We start from the raw sequence: 15,857 nt of genomic DNA on the forward strand, positions 1-15,857 counted from the left end.
AAATGCATAGTGATGTAGAGCAGGAAGGCCTCTACCAAACTTGTAAATTTCATGATCCCCGAGGCAGGGGTTCTGACCCCAAAGGGGGGGGGGGGGCAAATTTGTTATATAGTGTTTATGTGTAAAACACTTAAACAACATCTTCTTTAGTGCTATTGATACTAAATTGAAAGCAAATAGATATTTAGAAAGAGCAGATAGTCCTTTACCAAAATTGTAAAGTTGATGGTCCCAGGGATAGGGATTTTGGTATCAGGGTGGGGCCAAAATTGTCAGTTATCAAATGTGTAAACAATAGACATTTTCAACTTCTTCTTGATAACTATCATTCCAATTCTGTTCAAATCTGGTATGAAACATATTTGGAACAAAAGGGACATAAATTGTAAATTTCAGGACTCCTGCACCCCTAGGGCCTTAGGGTTGGGGTAAAAACTACCCAAAATTGACCAATTTTCAAAAATCTTCTTCTCAAGAACTGCACACCTGTAAGAAAAACTAAATGCATAGTGATATAGAGCAGGAAGGCCTCTACCAAAAATGTAAATTTCATGATCCCCGGGGTAGTGGTTCTGACCCCAGGGCGGGGTCAAACTTGTTATTATGTGTAAAACACTTGAATAACATCTTCTTTAGTGCTATTTATACTATTTATAAAAGTGAAACTAAATGGATAGAGCAGGTAGTCTTTTCCCAAATTGTAAATTTGATGATCCCCAGAGTAAGGGTTCTAACCCCCAGGGTAGGGCCAAACTTAGTATATAGTATTTATGTGGAAGTTTGCTGATACTGTATAAAATCTAAATGCATACTTGCAGATGTTTTAATGTTAATACATCTATTATTTAAAGCCTTTCATCAGTGTATGCACTTTTGAGGGCAGTGGAGTTTTAAGAACACATCTTGTTTTATACTGTTGCTGAACATTAGAATTTAGCTTAGATATTCAGAACAGGAATTTTTTGTCTAGATTTCATAGCCCATGGAAGTAGTGATACTTTTTCACTCGTATTCGGGTGACCGATAAGGCCCGTGGGCCTCTTGTTATACCATATAGTAATAATATAAATACCGATAATCGGAAAACATCGATTGTTGATGAGAAAAGCTACCGATTTGGATAATCGATTTTTTTTCCATAATCGATCATCCGATGTATAAATATATGTACACTTCTTATAGAAGCAATCTGGAATTAGCCCGTTTCCGCTTCTACAAAGCCTACTAGTGCAAAGACCTAAGGTTGCATATCTATATACATACCATTTCTAAAGGCAAGTCACCATAAGGATGGAATCCTCACCACGTCACTCAATCGCTACATGGCCATTGAGAATGGATATTTCACCATACAAGATGCACGTATATAAACCACAAAGACTGCAGTGGAATCTTTCAAGATCAAACATAACTTTATAATTATATCTATGTGTACATATGTAAATGAAGAAAAAAAAGAAAGATGAAATATTTTGTAAGATGATGCTTTTTAAAATAAGACATGTCTTCCGATTATATTCGGTAAAATCGCATCGGAAGAAGAAACCAATTCAACATTCATTAATGACACTTGGAGGGGGGGGGGGGGGTGGGGGGGGGGGGGGGGGGGGGTACTGGATTAACTGCCTTTAGCTTGCCTTTTCGTTTATGCAAATTACTGCATTAATATTACTACCAAATTTTGTTTGAAAGCTTTATTTCATTTTTTTCTTCTTAACCCCCTTTTTGTATTCTTTGTAACTTAATTAATTATTGTAAACTGCTATTTAAATTTATCTATCCTCATGTAATGTCAGGTTTTTGCAAAAATCTTTATTAAACTTTGTGCATGATAAAAATATATCTTTAACAGGAATTTTATTCACTGCATAAAATAAAAAAAAATAATAATTAAAAAGCAAAAAAATAAAAAAATAAAAAAAAATTTGCAAACTATTCATACTGAAAAAGTTTATATTTTTCATTGATAATCAATTATTTATGATAAAAAAAAATTGTTGTCAAGGGCAATAACTCCTATGCTGGTATTTCTTCTACTGAACGTCTATAATGTACATGGTTTCCCCAATATTCAAAATTAATTTATACATATTTATAATAAATTAGCAGTTTTTGTTGAGAGAGAGAGAGAGAGAGAGAGAGAGAGGGGGGGGGTTAGCCCCCCTTTTTTATTTTCAGAGACATCAAGGCCATCATTCAGTGACATATGTTTCAATGTGTCAGATTGATGTAAGTTACATTGACAGATTAAGAGTTGTCAGTGTATTCGAAGCTAATATCGAGGACAATATAACGTGCATGATCGTATATACTGTGAGATTTGAATTTCCCTCCCAAATTTGCTATTCAGACTCAAATCTCGCGTATTCTCGTCCTCTCTACCACATGACGTGATAAACCTGCACAACTGAACTAGCAACCTATATTTCTGCAAAGAAAATTATTGTTTATCACCCTTTCTGTGTTTTATGGATTACGAAAGTATTTCATTCTAATACTAAACGTGATAAAGGTGGACATGAACATATTTTTGGCGGCGTAATTTTGGTGATTTTACAGAACGAGACCGGTTTTGTGTTACCACGGATTTGACAAATATGCATGTGTAAGAAGCCATGATGTTCTCGTAAAAGGCAAAACAATTGATAACTTATGTACATTACCAGGGGTTTTTTCTTCAACGTAAGGTAAACCATGTCTGCAAGAGCGGTAGATCGAATAGACCCATTCACTAGCAAAGCTTCAGTGAAGTCGAAAAAGCAAAAACGGTCTCAAGGGTCGTCGCACTATCGGACCAAAAATGCCCCAGAACTGCAAGCACTACCACAGTTAAAAGGTAAGGCCCACTCCAAATCGTTTGTTTTGAATTGATGTCACTCTGAACCAACAACAATAAAAAAATATGTGAGTTATTGTTATATAACGGAATTCAGGTTAATAGCTTCGGATTCCAATTGTGACTGTGTCAGAGGCTTGTGTCTGGCAGACATGGTTACTGATGGTTCTGAAATATGAAGTATGATTATCACTATTGTAAATATGATGTGCAGGTAAACAGGATTGTCCATAGTATGAAATTTTATTGTAGTGGTGCATTTCTCCAATGTTCATGACGTTTTGTCGTGAAAGGATGAAAAATGTGTTCAATAAATTTTTACTTCACTAATTTTTATTTTTAGCTTTATGTGATAAATTAGTGAAATTCATTTTATTCTCAAAAATGGCTTTTTTGGACCTCACTTAGTCAAGTACATCAGGATGCAAAACAAAATCCAATAGTTAATGTTAATCGTTGATTATTATTGTTGCAAAGATTCAAAACAGAGTCCAAGATGTTTATATGTCCATATTAGTGTACATATGACAATGACTATTTCCACCTCAAGCACTCCTTAATAATGACCACTGAATGGACCTGTCAGAAATTCACTTGGAAAGGTTTTTGCTCAGTGGGACCTATTCTGAACATGACATGGACAAATGTTCAATATAATGAATTGGAGCAGGAAGAAGGACTTTATTATATGGCACACAGTTGGATTGCAGTATTTGTAGGGTTATTTGAATACAAGTATGATGGGCATGATATGGACGTAGCAACAGACAAGATAGCAAGACTTGTGTAAATGCAGGGCTTGAAGCTAACTTTTTATGTCACCAGTCCAGCTGGACTGATGGGGTATAATTTCAACCAGTCCGCAGAAGAATTTACCAGTCCAACAGAGTTTTCCAGAAATAATTAAACATATTTCATTAATGTTATTAAAATGAAATTTAACTCAATATGCCTCAGACAATATTGTAACACTTAAATGTGGGATTTATATTTACGAATCAGATTTGTCTGATATCTTCAGATTGAAGCATGTCAAATGTGTGTATAAAATTTCATAAGTATATTTTCCAAAATGATGCTTTAGAAAATTAACCAGTCCCATCGGACTGACTAAAACAAATGTCAGTCAGTCCGCCAGACTTTTAACCAGTCACAGACTGACGGGCATATATGTTAATTTCGACCCCTGAAATGTGTCACAGGGATTTTTTTTTAGGGTCTGTAGGGGGCCGAAATAAGGCCCCATTCCCAATGCTAAAAAGCAGGTATTTTCCCCAATTTTTGCTTTGAGATTCCCAAACAATGAAAACAAATCAAGCAAGGTAGCCAAATCGTTCGTAAATCTTCTCTAAAGATCCACAGATTACAATTTTTGCTTCAAAATGGTTAAGTAAATCTTACTTTTTGGCCTCTGCTTATTTGAATGATGTAAGCTTTGACCAAATCGAAAAATCAGGAGCCCAATTATACCTTAAAGCACCCTGGATTGTTTTTTCCCCTATTTCTTTGAATGGAATATTTTTCCCAATTTCAAGCAAATGTCACTATTTTTCCCAATTGGAAAGGCCCAGGCCCTTGAAATCAAGACCTTCAAAAAAACCTGTGTGATCACATGTTTTGTTTGAATTAATCTATATTTAACTGGCATAGAAATTTATAACAAGGGTGGCTTCGTTGTCATCTGAATGATTCCAGGTTAATCCATGATATTCCCTCCCCTTTACCCTTTCAAGGTAAAATATGCATCCCCAGGGTGCACTGAATAAGCATTTGATATCAGTATGACAGTCATATTAGACTTGTTTATTCAGAGAACCAAAATATTGATTTGAAATATTTTGAGGACATACTATATTTGAGAACACTCTTTTGCAGTTTTACTGCATTGCAGGTGCCCATGTTGCAAAATACGCATCTCAACTACATTTCATCTTATGTCAGTCACTCTTCCCTCTGCATCATTTATTTCACTGGCATAGAGAGAATGTCTTCTGGACACTTTCATTTCTTTGCAGAGCTCTCCAACTTTTATGGCTGTCCAGGGCTGTGAAACATTTTGTTTTATGATATATACAAGACTATAGCATTAAGATCAACAAAAATTTTGTGTGTTTCTGGTTACCCAGCTAACCATAAATTTTTCTGCTGACCCAAAATTTCCAGATAAATTCCAGTCCTTAATTTATGTACCCTTCCTTTCTCAAATTAAAAGAAAAATCTAATAGATTTGGGCTCAATATTCAAATTATCGAAAATTTTCAAAATGGTGTCATTCACGCTTACTGCAAGTAGATCAACACAGATATATACCTGCAATCATGTATTAAGTAGGGTAAAATCAGTTGTCAAAATGTATATTTTTGGTTTATTTTAGTATTTCACCCAATATTGAACACTTGATGCTACATGTCAGTACTCACAAATGTATGTAAATGTATTCTTCCCCAGTGATACAAGGCAAATATTTCTGAATAATAAAAGCAACAAAAACATTTTTTGTCCCCCCCCCCCAAGATTTAATCAGAAACACACCTTTTTTTGCCTAAACAATTTGGACAAGTGAAAATAAGAATAGTTTACAGTAAGCAACATTGTAGAGATGGGAAACTAGGGCTAAAACAATTCACCGAAATATCGATACTGTTAAATACAAACGCTCGATTCAATGTTTGATTCATTGCCTCGATTTTCGATTCGATATGTTTATTACAAACAGGTTCAGTAAAATGCATTAGGCTTGACCTGTACTTTAATATTTTCTAACATACCTGCATGAGGGATAAAATAGAGTCCAATAATATTCATATTTTTGTTTGCCTTGAGTCTGACAAAAACGATGAACTTTATGGGTTTAAACTACAGAGTACAGAGCCAACAGGCATCTTACCATTTTGCAGTTTGGAAACATTTTGCTTTTAAAATTATGATTGTGAATGTTGGTAATTAATTTTTCTTCAATCTTATTATTGGTTTCTTCTGTACATTGTATCATATTGAAAGTATTGAATCGCTGCATAAGCATTGCAATATGTATCGTATCATGAAGGGCCCAAGGGGGCATATCGTTTCAGCCTTACGGGAAACATGTCAGAATAGAGCTGCAGAAGATACTATCATTGAAAATTGTAATAGTGTAGTCATTTTATCAAATTGACTTTTTTTAAAATATGAAATGCATGTACTCAATCAAGTATTGCAGTAAGTTACCTTAATTTTTGACACATTTTAGCACTATTGTGTAAACAGACCATCTCGAGATGAGGACATCCACTTGGGAGTTGGGATCATTGTGGATGAGATTATCTGTTGTCTTTAATTTCTTTCATAAAAAAAAATCCTGAAATATTTCTATAAAATATAAATAAAACATACATTTTGCACTTTTCACGAAATAATTATCTGTTGATGTGTTACAATGTTACTGATTATCTTTTCAAACTACTTCTTATCTGAATTAAAAATGTTCAATGTAGATGCCCAATTATGTCCTTTACAGGTCTACAGAAGAACAAACATCATTTCAGTGATGTTAGAAAATTAGAGTGATTTCCCTTTGCATATTTTTGTTGGCAGAGTGGGTGGATCTAATTGTAGCTCTTAAATTTTACTTGGCATATATAAGAATTTAAAATGTTACTGTGGTTAGGTGAATATTTGCTATAAGAAGGCTCATACAAAACCCTGGGTACCATTTGCCTGAATTCTACGTGTTCTAAACATGGGTTAGAATGACTGACATGATGTGCTTCTTTCTTCTTTTTTTTCAGTAAAAGGAGAATTTTCTGTTTCTATGGGTGAAATTTGATTTCTTTTATTTTTTAGATAGAGAAACTTTAAAACAAATAGTGGTTCATATACAAAAGATACAAGTTTGCTATTATGACATTTCAAAAAGCAGTGTGTTTAGCATTATCAATGAATGCACCAATATGTCATACTAATTCAGGAATATGCTTACCCTTTTTGATTTGATAATTTCAGACACTGTTCCTGCAGAGCAACAAGAATTGTTCATTAAGAAATTACAGCAATGTTGTGTTGTGTTTGACTTTATGGACCCTGTATCAGACCTCAAAAGTAAGGAGGTGAAAAGAGCCTGTCTTAATGAACTTGTGGATTACATCACAGCTACTCGAGGTGTTCTGGCCGAACCTGTGTATCCAGAGGTGGTCCGTATGGTGTGTATTTTAACAATTTTACTTTTTCCAAAAACATATTCAAATATCCAAGGGTTTCAAGAAGTCTTAAGATGACTGCACTTTTAATTACAGAGATGAGTCATTGATTTAAACATGTACGTTAAAGAGTTTCACAGTGTATTTACTATTAGAGTCCTGTTGGTAAAAGTTATGCTTGAGATTTTCTTAATCACACATTGAAAATTTGGATTCAGTTTGTATGTAGAAACATTTATATAAGGATCTGATGATTGCATTCTCAGTACCTTTCTTACTTTTTAGAACTGTGCTTGAGACTGCAAATTATGCAGTGGTTAATAGACACGGAAATACCTAATTGCAAGAAAGATTATTTGAACATTTTCCTTGAAGTAAACAAGTACATGTAAACATATCAACTGATGGTGAAGTACTGTATGGCATAGAGCTTTATTGTTAACGCACATCCTCTTTCATCATGTGTTAGCAATGCTAGGACAGGAAATTATGCTGCTTTTCCAAATTTCCATGAATTGATCTGAAATCCCTCTAGTTTGTAGACATTATAAGACATTACAGGAGGAGTCCAATATAGATTGATAGTGTCAGCTCAATATATATCCTATCTTTGCTAGGTGAATATGCATGGTGTTTCTCTTTCCCCTTTGGTAGAAATAGTCGACAAAATGAAACTTGGATGAAACCATCTGATTGGCTGCACCACTCAGTGTTTGCATGAATTTTACTAATTGATGCCCTGTGCATAAATCAATCTTGATATGAAAATGATATTAAGAACCTAAGAAATTCGACATATTCAAGATTTATGATAGATGACTTGTTTTCTTTAAATATGTATTTTAAGACCTGCTGTTGCTTTCTTTTAAAAGTTATATTGTTTCATTTTGCATACTTTAGTTTTATAAATTTCCACCAATGAAAATCCATGATACAATACATTAAACAAAGTGGATTAGCGATTTTTCACTATGAGTTTAGATGCTTGTAAACATGTCTTCCATTTTCTATAGACTTTATATTTTTGTATCAGTGAAAGCGAAATGTTGTCGGATCGACGGACATGTCCGTTAATTTGACTCTCGGTCCGGTAAACTGTTATATTTCCGGTCCGAATGTCCGGTGACTTTCCGGCAACGGTTTCGGTAACTATGTTTCGACTTCCAGTTCCGTTTATTAAAAAAACATACGAAAACGGCAACATGTTCCAATTAATATGGAACAGTAATGCAGTCCCTGTAAACCTTTAAAACGAAAATCCAATGACCAGGAGGCTCAAAGTCTTTCGTGTTTTAATATAAAATAATACTACTTTTTTTCGGTCTGGTAAAATGTGATTCGGTTCAGTAATGTTCCTGTGTTTACCAGACCGAATGTCCTGTAAAACATTTCAACATTTCGCGATCACTGTTGTATTCATTCCCTGATAATGATTGAATTTTGAATCTATCACAAATGTCCATGGTATGTTGATCTCTGTTTTTGAGGCTGCCATTGTTTCAGATGTCATGTTTTGCACACATTACATATTTTACAGCAATTTTCATAGGAGGAAGAATGTATAGATTCAAGGGATGTAAGTCATTTATGACAGATGGTGCAACTGAACATTTTCATTTTTGTGGGCTGTTTTTGCCAAGGATGAAAGAGGAACATCTTGTATTGTTACCATTGGCTCGTGAAGATGAGTGTATCACATTTTTACAAGTGTCTCATCACACTTTGCATGTATTAAAAATGACACTTTTGGTGATTGTTTTGATATGCAGGATGCTGGTCAATTTACCCCATATTTGAATAGAAGTAAGTTATCCTTGCTGGATTATATGTCTAAACAAGATTCAAAGAGGGAAGCCAGGAGGGAAGCCAGTGATTGTAGACAACACTTCCTTGAGTGTTTGTACAAGAAGATCTGATGATTGATCCCTACATCTAGTCATGATGAAAATTGGAATGAATTGCATGCACATCTTGACATATAATTTGAACCTCTGAAAATGACTTCACGATTATTATCCCCTTGTGATCAATAGGATCTGTCAATGAGGGAAGTATTAGTTACTGTCAGTATTGAATATAGGACATACACTTGTCTAGATGTTAAAGTAAGAGCTGGTGAAGGTAAAAAGCAGGATAAAATGGTTAGGGAAGGGAAGTAATATATAAATAAAGTACACCAGCTTCATGCAGCTCGGGAGAATAAACAATTTAAATGTAGTTTTGCTAAGGGACAAGAAGGAAGCTAAATAGATCAATTTATTTTGGATGCAAGATTATTTTAACCCAAGAGATGTTCTGTGATCTGTTTTTGTGTATCATGGTGCAACATATGTCTTTGACCTGGCCAATTTTCATCAAATTTAGCACTTAGCAGCTTTGAGGTCAGGGAACAAAAAATGTGCATTTTATTGATCCTGTCTCCTGATGGATAGTTCCCCAAAATATATTATATCATTTTTGAAACCCTTTATCCCCAAACATCTAGCTTACAAACTGTGCATGAGGTGTATTGTGGCATACTGATATATCGATACATACTGGTTGGTAGTTTTTCTGAATGTTTATTAAATGAGGAATAGTTAATGAATTATAATAAATATTGCACAGCTATAAAGCTTAACTATAGATACATGCACATCATTGAAGCATTCCATTAATATGTGGTTTTATTAGCACACTATGCACAACACTACCAAATGCATATGAAAACTGATATATCATGTGTATACACCACTCTAATGGTGTTCTATTCTTATTTTCATCCATGTACATTGTAGGGTACATATACTGAGTACTTAGAAAAGTCTTACACTGGGATATTTAATTTTTTACATGGCTGTGTATCTAAGGAATGTGAATGGAATTGAAGGAGTGATCAGACTCTGTCGTTGCTGCAGGTTATTTATAGCATGGGCGAGCTCACTGATGCAGGCTATTTTAAGCTGATGAAATTTTTTGTAACAGGTGAATCAATGTTAATTTACAGTAAATTGTATGTTAGGGGAGCAGCCATTAAAATATTTAGAGACGTACCAATGCCTTAATGAAATTTTATCATGATGGAAATGGTTGTTTTGACCCTACGCGATCAATTGCTGAAACATTGTCAGAATGAAAACAACTTTTTTCTTTTTTTTTTTTTTTTTTTTGACTCAAATTGAAACAACTGTTAGGGATAAAAAATTATGTTAAACATTATAAATATAACTCATTTAATGTTGACAGCCAAAATTTTGACCTTCTGAATGCAATTTTAGCCTTAGGTAATTCCACCCCTCTAGAATTATAGGTTCAATCTTATATTTGACTGTTTATTCTTCAAACAATATATCTTAGTAACAAATAAAAATGATAAAATAAGTATGTTGCGGTATTAATAAATTTTTATCAATTAGCACACATATATATACCTGTTATCATCGTCAGAAAATTGCAATTTTCCTTAAACAATATTTATTATCAAAATTTCACAAAAACTGGTTAAAATGATATAATAGTATTATACCATAACAATTTCATGAAACTGTTTCTTTTAAAAAATATACAAAATGTTTGTGAAAAATGAAGAAAATCTATTGACTTCATAGATAATTTTATGAAAACAGAGTTATTGCCCTTGGATTCAGTATTTTGAACATATAATCATTGATTATTCATATATAACTTAGACTTTTGAAATGTTTTATGGTTAACAAGATTCTTTATAATAACTATTGAAAAAGACTCCAACAAAATTTATGTTTCTGTTATGCATTATGCATCTTATTAAATCATTGACTTCGCAAAATCTTATGACATCACAGGAGGGTGGAACTATGTTAACTCTGTGATGCGTGAAGAAAGACTAAGTCTTATGTTTACAAACAAACCAGTGGAATTATAATTTCGTGATTTAAGGCATCTTAATTTTGCATTGTCACAAATTTAACCTTTAGATGACACATCTTGCTTAAAGAATACTTGAAATGTGATAGATATAAAAAAAAAATTAGATTGATATCCACTTCTTTTCAAAACTTTTGTTTACAAAACAATAAACTCTAAAATGAGCTTCTGTGATAATGTATGATTTTATTTTTAATTGTGAAACTTTTTAAACACATTTAAATAGATGTCCAGTAAATTTTGATCATTAAAAGTGAATTGGGGGGAAAATCTTCAATCAATCCCTTTGAAATTGATTACTTTTTAGAGAAAGAATGTGTTGACAAAAGAGCTCTAGTGAAAAAAAATTCCTTCTGTTTCATCAATTTATTGACCGTTTTGTGTGTCTAAGGAGAGATTTTGTTGACCATGTGAAGAAATATCCACTTATGGTGAAAGAAATTGATTCCTCTAGCTTCCTTGTTACACATTAGTTTCATTTTATAATACACTGTGTCGTTTCTACTGTCTGTAATTTTGCTACTCCAAACCATTTCTCCCTCTTTCTATCTCTCTCTCTCTCATTAGTATTGTCCAGACATTTTCCTTATTAGCACTGTCACATGCATTGCTTGCATTTATATTGGTCACAGATACCTGCTGACACAAAAATTAACACATAATCCAAAGTTATTCTGTCAATGACAGGCACTGTACAAACCAGGTGTCAAATGGCAGATTCCTACTTGTTGTTAGCATGTAGCAAGTCTAGTCCTTGTCATTAAGAACTCTGAACAAGAAATTAAAGATATGAATTTTCAAGGGTGAAACGTTTACTAAAAAGTGTAAACATTTAAACGAAATGGTTCCGTTTAAACAGGAAAAAATGGCATATTGAATTCAAAGGATTAAAAGCTCATTAAATACCTATGATGTGTACCTTTTCTCTTTAATCTTAAGTAGTCTTTACATGTTGAGTTGTTTTTGTTACTTGATTTTGTTTTACTTTGTGAATAAAAAGCAGTTAAGTAATGTTAAAGGTTAACCATTTATTCATTCAACTCAATCATCAGCGACTCCAATGACCACATAATGGACATATATATATGTAAGACTCCAAAGTGCGATGCTCACACCAAAGTGCGATGGTCTGCGCCAAACCCCGATGGTGTGACACGCCAAAGTGCAATGGTCCACACTCTTGCGCCAAAGTACGATGGTCTGACAAGCCAAAGTGCAATGGTGTGAGATGAATGTGCCATAGTGCGATTGTGTCGACACCACAAAGTCCGATGGTACATACCAATGCTCCAAAATGCGATGGAATGACATGCCAAAGTCCACTGGTTTGAAAACAACTGTTTTGATACAGCCTCTACCAATCGTGTGTTGTTTCAACAAAATATCAGTGCAAAATCCATGCACAAAAAATAAGATTAAGAACTTATTTCAATACCTCTTAGTTATTTAGTTTGTTAAACACAAAATTTTCCAACTCGAAATCATATAGAATGTTTTGCATTATAGCATACTCCCAGGATTGTATTATGTGTACGTCACAAGTAATAAATGATCTTGAATTAAAGAATGTTTCGGCGAAGTAGATAGTTCGACATCGAATGTACTTTGCCATTCTCACAATCCTCATCATTGTAAACCTTGCCATTGCTGTCGTCATGTCAATCAACTTGGGCGGAATATATTTGAGGAAGGCACGGGTGATTAAACCCATGCCTTCCTCCAATATATCCTGAAGAAGTTGGTGTCAGCACAGCAGCAGAAAACATCTTCGTTGGGGCAAACTGACATTACATTTTGTTGGTTTCATTTTGAAAGACGTTAAAAATGACGTCACAATGCAGGGCTTGAAGCTAACTTTTTATGTCACCAGTCCAGGCGGACTGATGGGGTATAATTTCAACCAGTCCGCAGAAAAATTTACCAGTCCAACAGTTTTCCAGAAATAATTAAACATGTTATTAAAATCAAATTTAACTCAATATGCCTCAGACAAGTGGGATTTATATTTACGAATCAGATTTGTCTGATATCTATAGATCAAAGCATGCCAAATGTGTGTATAAAATTTCATAAGTATATTTTCCAAAATGATGCTTTAGAAAATTAATCAGTCCCATTGGACTGACTAAAACAAATATCAGTCAGTCCGCCAGTATAAACCAGTCACAGACTGACGGCATATGTTAATTTCGAGCCCTGCAATGACGTGACGTTACAAACGTTACTGAACCCTGCACCATCGAACTTTGGTGTGACCATCGCACTTTGGGGTCTGTAACGTTATTAACAAACCATTGCACTTTGGCGCAGACCATCACACTTTATAGTCTTACATATGTACAAAATATTGTTTAAAACTTACAATCATAGGCTTTTAAAATTCGAATATTCGCGATATAACCAACATGGGGGTGGGGTGAAAAAAATTATTACATTATCAACCAGTTGAATGTACTTGATTATGATGAAAAGCAACTACATACAGCATTCATCATCAAAGAATTTATTGTTGCCGTCGGCTCGTCCGATGTTAGAAAGAAGAGATATGTGTTCCATATTTACATGTCTTTATTTTCTGTAGTAATGAAACGATTCTCTGTAAGAGAGAATAAGCAAACAATACAATAGCAATACAATATGATTACAAATCATTAGTATAAAACTTTAAACTAAGTACAATATTAGGTATAATTGATATCTAAATATGAACTGCTAAATTACTGAAATAATGGTAAGTGCTTTATGTACCCGCTTAATGATTATTTGTATTAATTGAACTGTAAATTATCAAATAAAAAAGTATGCTTACCAAAATGTAGTGTCTCTAACTTATTACACTTCCGACAACAACTGTAAACTACTGATAACTAGTAAATCAAATTGTTGTTTTTCTGAGTTGTTATTTTACGTCACAATAGACATGCATGTTCGACGTCGCGTAAAGACGTGTGACGTCGCATAAACACAAGTAAATATAAAAGAATTTACAAACAAATAATTACAAATATGTATAAATTAGATTTTCCTTTATAACAGATCTAACATTGATTGATCGAAAAATTTATGAATATTTTAAATCAAATACTCTGGTATATCAGAATTAAGTATGTTGAACTGGATTTGGTTTTACAAATAGTTTTGCCATTGTTATTTCCAGTAGTGACCTTTTTCATTTGTTTGCAGTCTATGTGAAAGTGTTTTGGACCACACAGGACATTCGGTCATGTGTAATCAATGAACACACCGGGCCGAACCAAATTTTGTCAGACCGAAAAACCTAATGTAAAAAAGTGAAACACGTGAAAATGTAAAACCAAGGAAATCTTATTTATTATACTAACAATACTATACCAGGGATTCCTCTTGCATAATTACTTTCAGTCTATGCGAAAGACATCGGACCGTCGGACCTGACCGATGTGCAGTGCCTAAGGTCCGATGCGTCATTTTTTACACGGGACTGGTATGTCCGATGTCTCACTGTCCGGTTTTGAGCTTTACTATTTTGACGCGGAGTCATTTAAATGTTTGTTATAAGTAAAAACTATCACACAAATCCAAATACGTAAATGAATATGATTAAAACCGCATGGACCGTCTAAAGTATTATGCGGGAAGGATCCCTGGTATAGTATTACTGGTATAATAAATAAGATTTCCTTGGTTTTGCATTTTCACGTGTTTCACTTTTATACATTAGGTTTTTCGGTCTGACAAAATTTGGTTCGGTCCGGTGTGTTCATTGATTACACAGGACCGAATGTCCTGTGTTGTCAAAAAAACTTTCGCATAGACTGTACTTTAGACGGTTCATGCGGTTTTAATCACATTCATTTACGTATTTGGATTTGTGTGGTATTTTTTACTCATAACAAACCTTAAATAACTCCATATCAAAATAGTAAAGCTCAAAACCGGACACTAAGACATCGGACATTCCGGCCCGGTGTAAAAAATGACGCATCGGACCCGAGGCACTCCACATCGGTCAGGTCCGACGGTCCGATGTCTTTCACATCGACTGTGTTTGATTACTTTTGAATATTCTTGTCATTAAGACTCTGAACGTTATTGTTAAAAAAAAAAATCTTACCACTTGTCAACTTGCAAGGGTGAAACATTTACAAAAAAGTGTAAACGTTTAAACGAAACGGTTCTATTTAAACTTGATTATGATGAAAAGCAACTACATATATATAGCATTGATTGCTCCTTCTCTAAATGTATGGCATTTAGAAGTGAGAATCACTGGTCTTCCGGATATGTCCTTAAAAAGGAGGTCCAGCTTTGTGTTGTTGGTCATAAATATCTAAGACTCAAGTTAATAAATGATTTAATCGCTGATTTCTCACTGATGACTGCATTCTTTGAATGTTAATCACAGTAACTGGACAAGCTCATGGGGAACTGCCATTTTGTTTGAATGTTTAACTTGGATCGGAATTTGTTTTAATTCGATCTGGAAATTATATTTTCTCCAGGGAGTTTGGTTAGAAAAATCCAGGTCGACAGCTTTGAGTCCAGGTAGGTTGGGTAACAGGACATGAACATGTGTTGTTTTTTTATTTGCCTTAGTTATCCAGGTTTGATTAAGGCAGCCTCGGGGTGTATGGAATACCGGTATAAACTAGGTAAATCCCTGTACACCCTTGATCGGATTGGGTTACACAAATTAATTTCTTATGTAACCAAATTATATTACATGTATAACCAAATTATATTACATATAATTATTTAGTTATTATAATAAGTATTAAAATAAAAACAAAGATTATTCGCGAAATTGGAATTTTCCTATACAACCAGGTTTGTGGCTTTCTCTCATCACTTCACACCATGTATCACGACAAATGAAATAAGCAATCCAATAAAGGGCTGAAGCACAAGAAAATGAGGACGGCTTCATTTTAAGACACCGAACAAGCTGTTTTTCATTGGTTTATGTCTGTGTGAGATCAGGA

At 34.0% G+C, this 15,857-nt stretch overlaps 1 protein-coding gene across 2 annotated transcripts in view; it reads left to right on the top strand.

Annotated features, from left to right (window-relative positions):
• The first annotated feature begins 2,359 nt into the window (after positions 1 to 2,359).
• The window catches only part of LOC125649945 (serine/threonine-protein phosphatase 2A 56 kDa regulatory subunit alpha isoform-like), a 42,341-nt gene continuing 28,843 nt past the window's right edge, over positions 2,360 to 15,857 (top strand). Inside the window, exons 1-2 of one of the 2 annotated variants that reach the window (XM_056164623.1) lie at positions 2,360 to 2,836; positions 6,818 to 7,014. In XM_056164623.1, the coding sequence (XP_056020598.1) occupies positions 2,695 to 2,836; positions 6,818 to 7,014 (339 nt within the window). In that variant the 5' untranslated portion in view covers positions 2,360 to 2,694. The remainder of the gene's footprint in view (positions 2,837 to 6,817; positions 7,015 to 15,857) is intronic. The other variant, XM_056164622.1, reaches the window with a different exon arrangement.

The sequence above is a fragment of the Ostrea edulis genome, chromosome 5, assembly GCF_947568905.1.
Source record: "Ostrea edulis chromosome 5, xbOstEdul1.1, whole genome shotgun sequence".
NCBI classification, from domain to species: Eukaryota; Metazoa; Mollusca; class Bivalvia; order Ostreida; family Ostreidae; genus Ostrea; species Ostrea edulis.